The 10,219-nt window shown below is 52.8% G+C and overlaps 1 protein-coding gene across 1 annotated transcript; it reads right to left on the bottom strand.

The window, feature by feature from the left end:
* Positions 1 to 1,455: 1,455 nt before the first annotated feature.
* Positions 1,456 to 3,246, bottom strand: Gadd45g (growth arrest and DNA damage inducible gamma). Its single transcript, XM_021180580.1, has 4 exons — positions 3,095 to 3,246; positions 2,475 to 2,576; positions 2,159 to 2,372; positions 1,456 to 2,062 (listed from the first exon to the last, which is right to left on the bottom strand). The coding sequence occupies exons 1-4, from the start codon at positions 3,145 to 3,147 to the stop codon at positions 1,952 to 1,954; spliced, it is 480 nt and encodes a 159-aa protein (XP_021036239.1). The 5' UTR covers positions 3,148 to 3,246; the 3' UTR covers positions 1,456 to 1,951.
* Positions 3,247 to 10,219: the final 6,973 nt, after the last annotated feature.

Below are 10,219 nucleotides of genomic sequence, written 5' to 3'. Positions count from 1 at the left end.
CTACTCCCCACCCCCACGCCCTCCTGATAATTCTTGTCTCCTAAAACTCTAACAGGTGGCCGCAAAGTAAGGACCAATCAGAGAAAGCCGAGTTTCCTACCGACTGCCAAGTCAAGGGTGCCTACAAGGGTCTGCCAGCCTGCAGTGTTCTGCTGAACACTATGGCAAGAGGTCATTTTTCTCAGCATGCTGGTCTACTTCCCCACTGAAAGACTCCTCCACCTAAAGAAAAAATTTAACGCCCAAGCGAAACAGCGCTGCTCCTTGGGCACCACCGTGGCTGCGTTCTTTCAGCAGAGTCGGTGTGGGGCAGAAAGGGCACCCTTTCCTTACAGGAAGCGTCCACGCGCTCCTGCACTTTTCCTGTTGCCCTGCACAGGCTTCCAGAATGTGCTGTGGCGTTTTGTTTTTTTTTAAAGTGGCATCCAACCGGCAAACCAGCCTCCCTAAGCGCTGCTGGTAAATCAGCCCAATGGCCTTCTTAGAAAAACAGCACCCCACCCCGCCCTTCCCCGAAGGCTCCAGCTCTGCCCGGCAGCAGAGCTGACAGCAAGAAAGCCCCACGTGGGTTCCCCCCCCCCCGCCCCCATCCGTCAGCACGGCCTGGAATGCGCAGTGAAAGCCAGAAGCACTAAGCTACAGAAAAAGTCCTCTCACTGGGACATTTCCCCCACCCCCCAGATCCTTCTCAAAAGATAATCTTGGCTCCCGTGCGTTTGTCCTCCGACTTTAAAAGGAATTGTGGAGAGCAGCAGCCCTCACTGATGTGGGCAGAAGCCCTGAGAATAGGAACTAGCAGATGCCCACCCCACTCAGACTGGCTCACTCCTATTTATAATAGACGGTGCCTTCCAACTTCTGCTAAGATACTGTAACTTCCATCACGGCTGTGACAAAATGATGATTCATACTGAGAACGCAACTCGCTGGTGTCATATTTGATATTAATACTTTAGTAGCGTAGCTTTGTCAGAGCAATTAAAAGGAGAAAGTTCCTGAAAGCTAGAGCAACCCGCCCCCATCCCCAGCCACCGCACCAAGGGCAGAGCTGCAGAGGCAAGCTCATTGTATTGGAAGGCACTGGGCCTCCCGCAAGCTGTTCAGATAAGCAGCTGTCGAGGCAAAGGTGGGGGGAGGGGGCGGAGCGGGGGAGGGGAGGTACTGGAGGCAGAAGTCACTGTTATCGGATTGGATTGCAAGCCTGGAGCTCCTGCACCCGGATGGCTTATCAAGTATGCTCCTGTCTTGCAAGTTTGAAATCTTCCTGAAAGGCTCAAACAGTACTCTGGCCCAAATTCTCCCGTTTACTACTCGCCAGCACCCCTCCCCCACTGCCAGCCCCAGGAGGCTGCAGTTTCTTGCCCCGACAGAAAGGTGGTCACAGGTGCTGTGAAACATCCTTTACCGCCGCCCCCTCCCCATAAGAATCCCCTACCCTCAATAAAAGGCATTAAGTTTGTTTCAATAAGTTTATTGTGATATTCAAAGCTTCCACGATAGCGTCCTTTAGAAAATGAAAGCATTGCCCGGGATCCGTTTTTTGAAAGAGCAGTGCAGTCGGCTAGGTCCGGCTCGCTCCTGCAGTGGCCGCTTCTGCCGCTGTACCAAGTCCAGGCGGTCGCCTGCCTTTCTTTCCCCTCCTTTCACTGGAAGGCTGCTTGCTGAGTCACACCTGCCTCGCTGGTCGGTTCTTCCCGGCCCTGGGGCCAACGTCCTCGCCTAGGCCTTCCTGTGCTAGCAGCCTCTCCGGACACTGGCAGAGTCCTGGGCTCGGAACAAGGTGTCCCCGCTGCCGCCAGACCCCCTTCTTGGGAGGCCGCGCTCCTCGCTCTCCAGGCAACATCGCCTGCCAGTCTCCATGCGCACTCGAGCGCCCTCGGAGGGCCACTCCAGAGCCAGCAGCGCGCTAGAGTGTCACCAAGTCGATCAGACCAAGGTCCCTGCCAGGCTGTCACTCGGGAAGGGTGATGCTGGGCACCCAGTCGTTGAAGCTGCGGCTCTCCTCGCAGAACAAACTGAGCTTCTCCAAGGCAGGGTCCTTCCATGTGTCCTCATTAGGATTCTGAATTTAAAAAAAAAAAAGCATGGGTCAGCCATTCTTGTCGTTGACCAGGACAGTTTGGGGGACTGGCGTGGGTAAACAGTGGGGGACACTCACCGAAATGAGGATGCAATGCAGGTCTCCCGGCGCGCCCCCCTCTTCGTCGGCGCCCACGATCGCCGCCAGCCTCTGCACGTCTCCCACGCGCACGATATCAATGTCGTTCTCGCAGCAGAACGCCTGAATCAACGTGAAATGGATCTGCAGCGCTATGTCGCCCTCATCTTCTTCATCGGCAGCCAGCACGCAAAAGGTCACATTGTCAGGGTCCCTGCAGAGCAGATGGGAAGGACAAGGTCAGAGTCGATGCCACCCCCAGGTCTCCCCGCCGCGCCAACCCCAATCCCTGCACGCGGGGCCTTTCTACACTCACACATTCAGGACTTTGGCGGACTCGTAGACGCCAGCGGTCAGACAGCCCTGGCGCTGCGCCGACAGCAGAAGTTCGTGCAGTGCTTTCCCGGCGCCCTGCATCCTGTGAAAGAACAAGCGCCGTGAGTGGGGACCAGCACGGGGACGCGACGGAGAGATCCCTGCCCTGACCTCCAAGTCCCAGCTGGCCCCTTAGCCTAGACCTGCCTGGCGCCAGCATTCCTGCCTCCTAACTCCAACCTGGCGCCCACACACCAGGATCCCCAGTCCCGACCTGGCGCCCACACACCCGGATCCCCAGTTCCGACCTGGCGCCCACACCTCTGGCACCCTAGTCATGATCTGGCGCCCTCATTCCCATCACCCAGTCTCGACCTGGCGCCTGCACTCCCAGTTCCCTACTTCTGATCTGGCGCCCGTATCCCAGGCTCCCCAACTACGATCAGGTGCTGGCACCCCAAACTCTAGCTCTAGACACGAATCGAATGCAGTAATTCTGGTCCCGCGCCTCGGCACCTCACAGCCAGACAGTGCACGGCTCCCACCCTGCAAACTTCTACCCTAGAGAACCCTGAAAGATCACTACCGGACAAGCCCAACTCTCGGCACCCCAAAACCTACCTGGCTGTGCTTTCCGGAACTGTATCCTGGCCACGGACTTCTTCCAGAGTCATTGTGCGATCCACGAACAGCAAGTTATCCAAAAGAGTGCGGAGGGAACCCGAGCGCAGGTAAAGATCCCCAGAGTCCGATGCGCGCCCACCACCAGCGAGTGCGCCAGACTCGGCCGGGAGAGCCCTTTTATAGACAGGCTCGGCGCGCCGCCGCCAGCTGGCGGGAGGCTGCGCTCCCATTGGCCAGCGCCCGCTTTCTGATGCAAATGAGGCGGCAGGCCTGCGGCTCGTGCCAGAAGGCCACGTGGGGAGGGGTGCGGGGGATGACACAGCCTCAAATCTGCCGCTTTTGTCAGGGTGTTACCAGGCAGACTGGAGCCTGCAGATTTCATCTCGCCTTTCTTTTTTTGTAAGTCCTTAAAAGGAAAAAGTTAAAAAAAAAAGCACGTTGTTTGCTGATACGATACTGGAATTTGTAGAATGCACACTTGAAGAATGTAAAAGCCCCCTCTTTTTTTTTTTTTTTTTTTTTTTTTTTTTTTTTTGCGACCTTTCTAATTTTTCCTTATTTTTCAGTTTGAAGTTTATAGGGCTGTTACATCGAAACCGAAACTTAAGAGTCAAAGGTTTGCAACTGCAGCTGACTTTAGGCCTAGGCTGCCACTAGGGACTCAGGACTGAGCCTTTCGGGGTCGCCGCGGCTGCAAGGTCTAAGCCCTCCCATCCCCCACCCCTACCCCTAGCAGATCGCTGTGGGACGCGGGCAGCAGGGACCAGCAGATTGCTGCCGGCACACGCGGCTCGTTTGCATTTCTATACGGGGCACACAAAAGAGGAGGTCTGGCGTGTGGCAGTTCGCGGTGGGGACAATCGACGCTTTCTCTTTCATAGCAACACTGTCCACCTGCCGCCGGTGGGGTGGGCCGAGTCCGGTCGGGAGCGGGGGTCGCGGGGTTGCCCGGCGCGTGGGGGTCGGAGCCGCGTGCCGCTCCCCCGCCACTGGGTGCGCACCTCTTAGGCTTATTCTGACTGCTGGGATTCTGATGCACGCGTGCTAAGCTCGAGAGTGAGCTGTACACACAGGGCTACTGCGCCCCAAACCCCAGAGGTTCCGGGGTTCAGACTCCCGGAACTCGGCATACGCTGTTCCACATTGTTTTTCCCAGGGCGCCGCCTACCGGCCGACCTAGAAAAATCCAGATTTTCTCATCCACCCACCAAATACTGACTGCCTCGCGTTGCCCTCTCAGGGGGTTTTGAGCTGGGACACTCCAAGCACCGAGAACCCTGTGCTATTATGCGCGTCATTTAGAATCAGGGTAGCGCCTGCACCCGGCGCCCCAGGCCTGGAGACCGAAAGGAGCCTGCCACCCAGGACCAAGAATCCGTTTGTCTGATGAGATTTTGAAATATTTCAACTACTTAAAACTGTTTCTTCAAGAGGTTCTTTTCTGATAACGTAATAAAATTAAAAGTGATCTTGAGAGCTTTCTGAACTTATCGTTTGTCCCGTGGGACCTGCACATCAGGCTTCCAGACTGCTCGCCCACAAAACACGACACTGTGGGCGTCTGCGTCTCTCTGTGCTAACACAGAAAAGTATGCTAGGGGACTTCTGGAGATTCTTGAGTGAAGTCTGGGAGACTGGATAGGGCAAAGGGCGTTCATGAAGCTTGCCAGACTGAGGCAAAACTCACACTCACACACACACACACACACACACACACACAGAGAGAGAGGATTTTCTCCTTTCTACTGGGGCGTTCTCCAGGTGGGTGGTGAATATAGATCATTCGGTGTTAATTTTTGAACTCCTTAAAGGACGTTTTTGCTGCAAGGGGAAGCTGCGTGTTTGCGAACGCCAAAGACTAGGCGAGGGGCCGGCGTCTTGCGCCCCCCAGAGGCTGCATTGAGAACTGCAGGTGTCTGCCCTGTGGTTCCTCTGCAAGGTCTCTCAGATTCTTAATACCTCTTCCTACTAAAATACATTTTAAGTGATGGAAACTTAAATTGTTGCTCTTTTCAAAGTTTTATTGCTTTTTTTTTTGGTTTTTCGAGACAGGATTTCTCACCCTGGCTGTCCTGGAACTCACTCTGTAGACCAGGCTGGCCTCAAACTCAGAAATTCACCTGCCTCTGCCTCTCTGACTCTCTGCCTCTCTGCCTCTCTGCCTCTCTGCCTCTCTGCCTCTCTGCCTCTCTGCCTCTCTGCCTCTGCCTCCCAAGTGCTGGGATTAAAGTCGTGTGCCACCACTGCCCGGCCAGTTTTATTACTTCTTAATTCCCATTGGTTTCAGATCCCAAGGAAACGTCGGAAATAATAATCCATTTGATGTCTTAGCGCACACCCGCCACTTCCACTTATAGCTAGAAAAGTGCTCACTTACCAAGTTGCAGGAAATGACACCCCCCGCACCCCATCCTCTGGCCTGTCCCCCACAGGAAGGTCGGTACAGGTTAGCGCAGGCTTAAGTACTAGCATTTCCAGACCCCGCCCTCAGCCAGTCTGGGTCAGAAGGGATGATTGACAGGCCCCGAAGCTAGTCTACTCTGCTGGCATTTTCAAAGTATTCCATTACAGGAAACCCTCCTCCCTGCCTTAAGCTTAGGGCCTCACACAACGTTACTTAGCTAAGTCCTAGTGGTCCCAAAGTCCCCATCTCAATTAGGAAAGAAAGGTTAGGGCCGGGCCAACGTCATAGGCAGTATTGCTAAACCCCACACTATCCGGTGGCTACACTCTTACTACATCCCTAAACCTTAATAATGCAGGGGACAGTGAGTCTACTAAAGTGGAAGTTTCACATATACTTCACTTTTGAAACCCTTTAGCGGTGAGGATATAGCTCGGTAGGTAGGGAGGATGCGTAAGAGTGTGCATCAAGACCGGCTTTATGAACCATGCATAGTAAATAGTGCATACTTGGAGTCCAAGGTTATCCTTGAACTCACCACTGTCACCAGCTGGGGACACCTTAGGCCCTACCTCAAAATCGAATTAAAAGAAATGCATAAAACCTAGAATCCCAGCTACTTGGAAGGCTGAGCAAGGAGGACTCTTATGTCTAAAGGCTAGCCTGGGCAAACCGGAGAGACGGTCCCCACTCCCAGCAAATTCTCTCGGTGAACTTCTCCTTGACTTTGTCTGCTAGGAGGGGGGGTCCTGAGGAAAGTTTGCATCATTTCAAGGACGATGGAGGCGGTCCCCAGGGCAATAATCTCTGTGAAGCATTCCCTCCACCCTGCATTTGGAGTGTGCACAGAGAATGATCTTAAACAGCAGGCATATGCCTCCAGCCCCCTAAGCCAGCCCCTGGGACAGCTAGACCAAGGCTGCAAGACCAAAGCAGGCTGAGGAGCCCAGCCCCATGCAGGTGGAGTTCCCTGGGCTGCTTAGGAAAAGCCAAATTCATTGACACTTTCTCAATGAAAAACGGAAAATGTGGACTCTTGTCTTCTCTTGGTTAGTTAGCCTTGCTTTTCAAGACAGAGCAAGTCTTTGGATGTTTCCAGAAGAACGTCCCTCCCCCGGCCCCAAGACCTGCTAATGATGGGTCTGTGACCCATGATGACGGTGAATTTTGTTAAAGAAGAAATAAAAATCTTTATGCAAAACCTAAACCTCAGCAGAGCCAGCGTGCCGGCATTTAAAGGCTCCACCCCTGCCCTGTCCTCAGAGCCACGTTCCCGCCCCCTTGCCGGGGTGAAATACTGATCTACAGGTGGGGGGCATTTCACTGGACAGCCGAGACAGGAAACAGGAAACAAAAAGGGAAGGCTTTTCGCAGCAAGCCGGACATCCGTGGTGAGAGCTTTCTGGAAGGCGAGATTATTCTTGGCTGTGCACTTGCAGGGCATGGGGGAGACAGGAGCGATGGCAGAGCCTTGGCTGCCCCCGGAGGGATGCAAACCATTCCTGCATTCCTACTTTCCCTTTTGACAGTAAGGAAGGATTTGGAGCAACAGTCAGCTGCAGTGCAGCCCTACACCGGAACACAAATGTGTGCACCCTAGTGGAAACACCCCCCTCCCCAAGCCACAGGTGTTCCCTCTTCCTGGTCAGATCATGTACCAGAACCTTCTGCCTCAGGCTCCCCACCTAGGAACTGAACTTTGCCCTACATGCACGAACCATCTTTGTCCTTTGTTCACTCCCAAGGGAGTTTCTTCTGCTACTTTCTTTCTTTTCCTCTTTTCTTGAGTGGGGGGTGGAGGGGGCTCTGGTTGGTACTTAATTAGATTTTAAGAGGAAAAAAACAACTTTGAGTGGCAAGCGGGAAAGCCTGGCAGCTGCAGGGAGGAGGGAGGTGGGGAGGAGGGAGGTGGGGAGGAGGAAGAGCGAGCCATTCTTTTTCAATTAGAGATCAGGAAAGAAGGCCGGCTCAGCTGCAGGGGGGAAAAAAAAAAAAACTGGAGCAGCTGCAGGACGCAGGAGAGAGGGTGAGAAGGAGAGACAGAGGCAAAGAGACAGAATGTGCCCGGCGGCTGAAAGCTGCACCAAGCCTGTGTCTGGAAGTCAGAGGTGGAAGGAGACGGTCAGCCTTCACTCAGAAAAGCTCCACTTCTGGGGAAGTCCTCTAACGTGGCTCCGGGGATCCCATGCAATCTAGAAATGAGTTTGTTACATGGTCCTCGTCCACCGCTCACAACTTACAGTCAGGTCTGACTTGCTGGGGGGTGGGGGGGGAGAGAACTGGTGAAGGCCATCTTCCTATCATCTCAGTCACACCTAAGCTTCCCAGCAGGCCTGCAGGCGCCTAATCAGCCCTAGCAGCCCCGTGGGCATTTGAATTCTGGTTATGGGTCTGCTCTGGGAGTGGAAGGTGTGCAGACACACAGATGGGGTTCCGAATAGGGACAGAGCCGCAGCAAACCCAAGCCACAAGCTTGCCTTCTGCTCTGAAAGATAAGCTAAGGAAAACATGGGAGCCCTCCCACCGTGCTGGCAGGCAAAGCCAGCAAAACTGCAAGTTCAGTCCCCGGAAGCCGTGTAGAAAAAGCACATATGATGGCCGATGCTCTTAATCCCAGCACTAGGGGTTGGGGGGAGCGGAGGAGAGGACCTGGCCAGCAAGCAAGCCTAGCTTAATCAGTGAGTTCCAAACCAGTGAAAGACACTGTCTCAAAAAAGCAAGGTACATGGCTTCTGAGGAGTGACACCTAAGGCTGATCTCTGCTTCCACATGCAAAACACATGCATATGCATGAGCACACGCGCGCACACATGCACAAGCATGCACACCCACAGACAAACCAAGACCCAACGCTGGGGGTTCAGTGCTTATTCACTCTGACCTAGGGTGAAAACAGAGCGCCTGGTTTGGGAGTTTGGGGTTAGGTTTATTTTTGTATTGCTTATGTTCTCGGCTGTGAGTTAACTGACAGGCATGTGGTAGGCAAGCTCTCTGCCATTGAGCTACACCCCCGTCCAGTGCCCAATTGAAAGTAAGTGCTCACATAGATTGACCTACTAAGTCCACTCAGTCCAGTGCCTGATCGAAAGTGAGTGCTCTCATTTGTGGACCTACTAAGTCCACTTTTATGATGAAACTCTCCCCAAGAAAAAGCATTTAAAGATGCGCCTGGCAGGCTGATGCATACAAGCCATAAGAGGTGCTGGAGGAACCTTGGGGCACGGAGTAACTACAATGGTGCTTCCAGAGCATTCCACAGCCTGCTACCACCTCATGCACCCTAAGAAAGCAGCCGCGCGACTCTGCTTTTACAAAGTCTTGAGTACCTGTGGCTGCGACTGATAGATGCCCTGAAAGAATAGGAACAGTAGCTGAGTCTCTAAGCGGTGAAATGGTTCACCACTGCTCATTTTCTTTGGCTGCGCTGCAGTTGAGCACCCCACCACTTGATTCCCTGTGATACAAATGTAAACTGTCTGATAACCTCGGAGCCAGATGTCAACCCCACTGCCTGGAGATTAAGACCAAATGGAGGCAGATCAAGAAGCCAGCCCTCTGTGGGGGTTGGTTTCAGGGGAGGACACTGAGGAGTGGGACCCCTGCTTCCTATACTGAGTGATGGCCATTTGGCATGGCTGTGTGTCCCCTGGCTGAGAGACGTCTGTCACATAAAATGAGCCAGGACCCTGACATGTAGTTTGCAGTCAGAACAAAGTCCAACAGGACTTCATGCAAAATATTGCACACATCACAACCAAGGGTAAAGGGCCAAATTTCCATTCACTTGCTTTTAATGAAAATACCTACTTTCCAGACAGGAATGAGCTCTCTCTGAAAGCCTGGCAAGGTGGTACAGACCTGTAATCCCAGGATTTGGGAGGCAGAGGCAGCCAAGGTCCTCCTTGGCTACGCGGCTGGATCTAGACAGACACCATGTCTCAAATGAACAAAATCTCTGTTCCTGCTGTCTGCATAATACACGGGAGGATATTAAGACTGCAGGACTTAAATATATTCAACATGTTTGGGGACTTGTGAGTGCCTCTTCATTGTTGGATTTTATTCATTTGACACAAAAATTAATAACATTTGAGCAAATTAGTATTATCACTATTGCTATTTTATTTATCAAGCTTTTTTTTTTCCTCCCGTGGGGTTTGCTGTGTGCCAGGTGCTGTTGTAAGCACCACTGAAATCTCACAGTGACCCTGAGAGGTCATCCCATAGGTGAAGAAACTGGCACAGAGAGGTTAATCAACTCCATAGTGGTAGCCCAGCCAGAAGGTTAACAAGTCATGTTCTGAATATTGCTTCCTCTTGGCTGTGTTTCTTCTCATACGGAAGAGACGGAATTCCCCACATAGAATTTTCAAAGATCCTTTAGGTTTAGAACAAACTGTTTAGTTTACCAAGGACAAGATCATCACGTCCCTGAAATTTTTGAAAATATCGGTTCCTTAATCGCCTCAAACCTAGGGTGCCTGCCCAGGATGTGGTTGCAGGGTGATCTCTTGTGGTCAACATGAGTATTACACCCATAGAGTATAAGTCCCTCTGAAATTTCCTGTGTGCAGCCTCTGACCCTCAGTGGCCAATGGGATCCGCTGATTTCCCATTTCTGCTGCAACTAGTGACCCTAAGAAGGTAGGGAGATGGCTCAGTGGGAAAAAGCTCCTGCCATGAAGGACCTGAGTTCAAATCCAGAGCATTCATACCAA

This window comes from Mus caroli, chromosome 13 (genome assembly GCF_900094665.2).
Source record: "Mus caroli chromosome 13, CAROLI_EIJ_v1.1, whole genome shotgun sequence".
Taxonomy (NCBI): Eukaryota; Metazoa; Chordata; class Mammalia; order Rodentia; family Muridae; genus Mus; species Mus caroli.
Note: the sequence above shows the minus strand (reverse complement) of the source record. Positions and strands in the feature narration are given on the sequence as shown.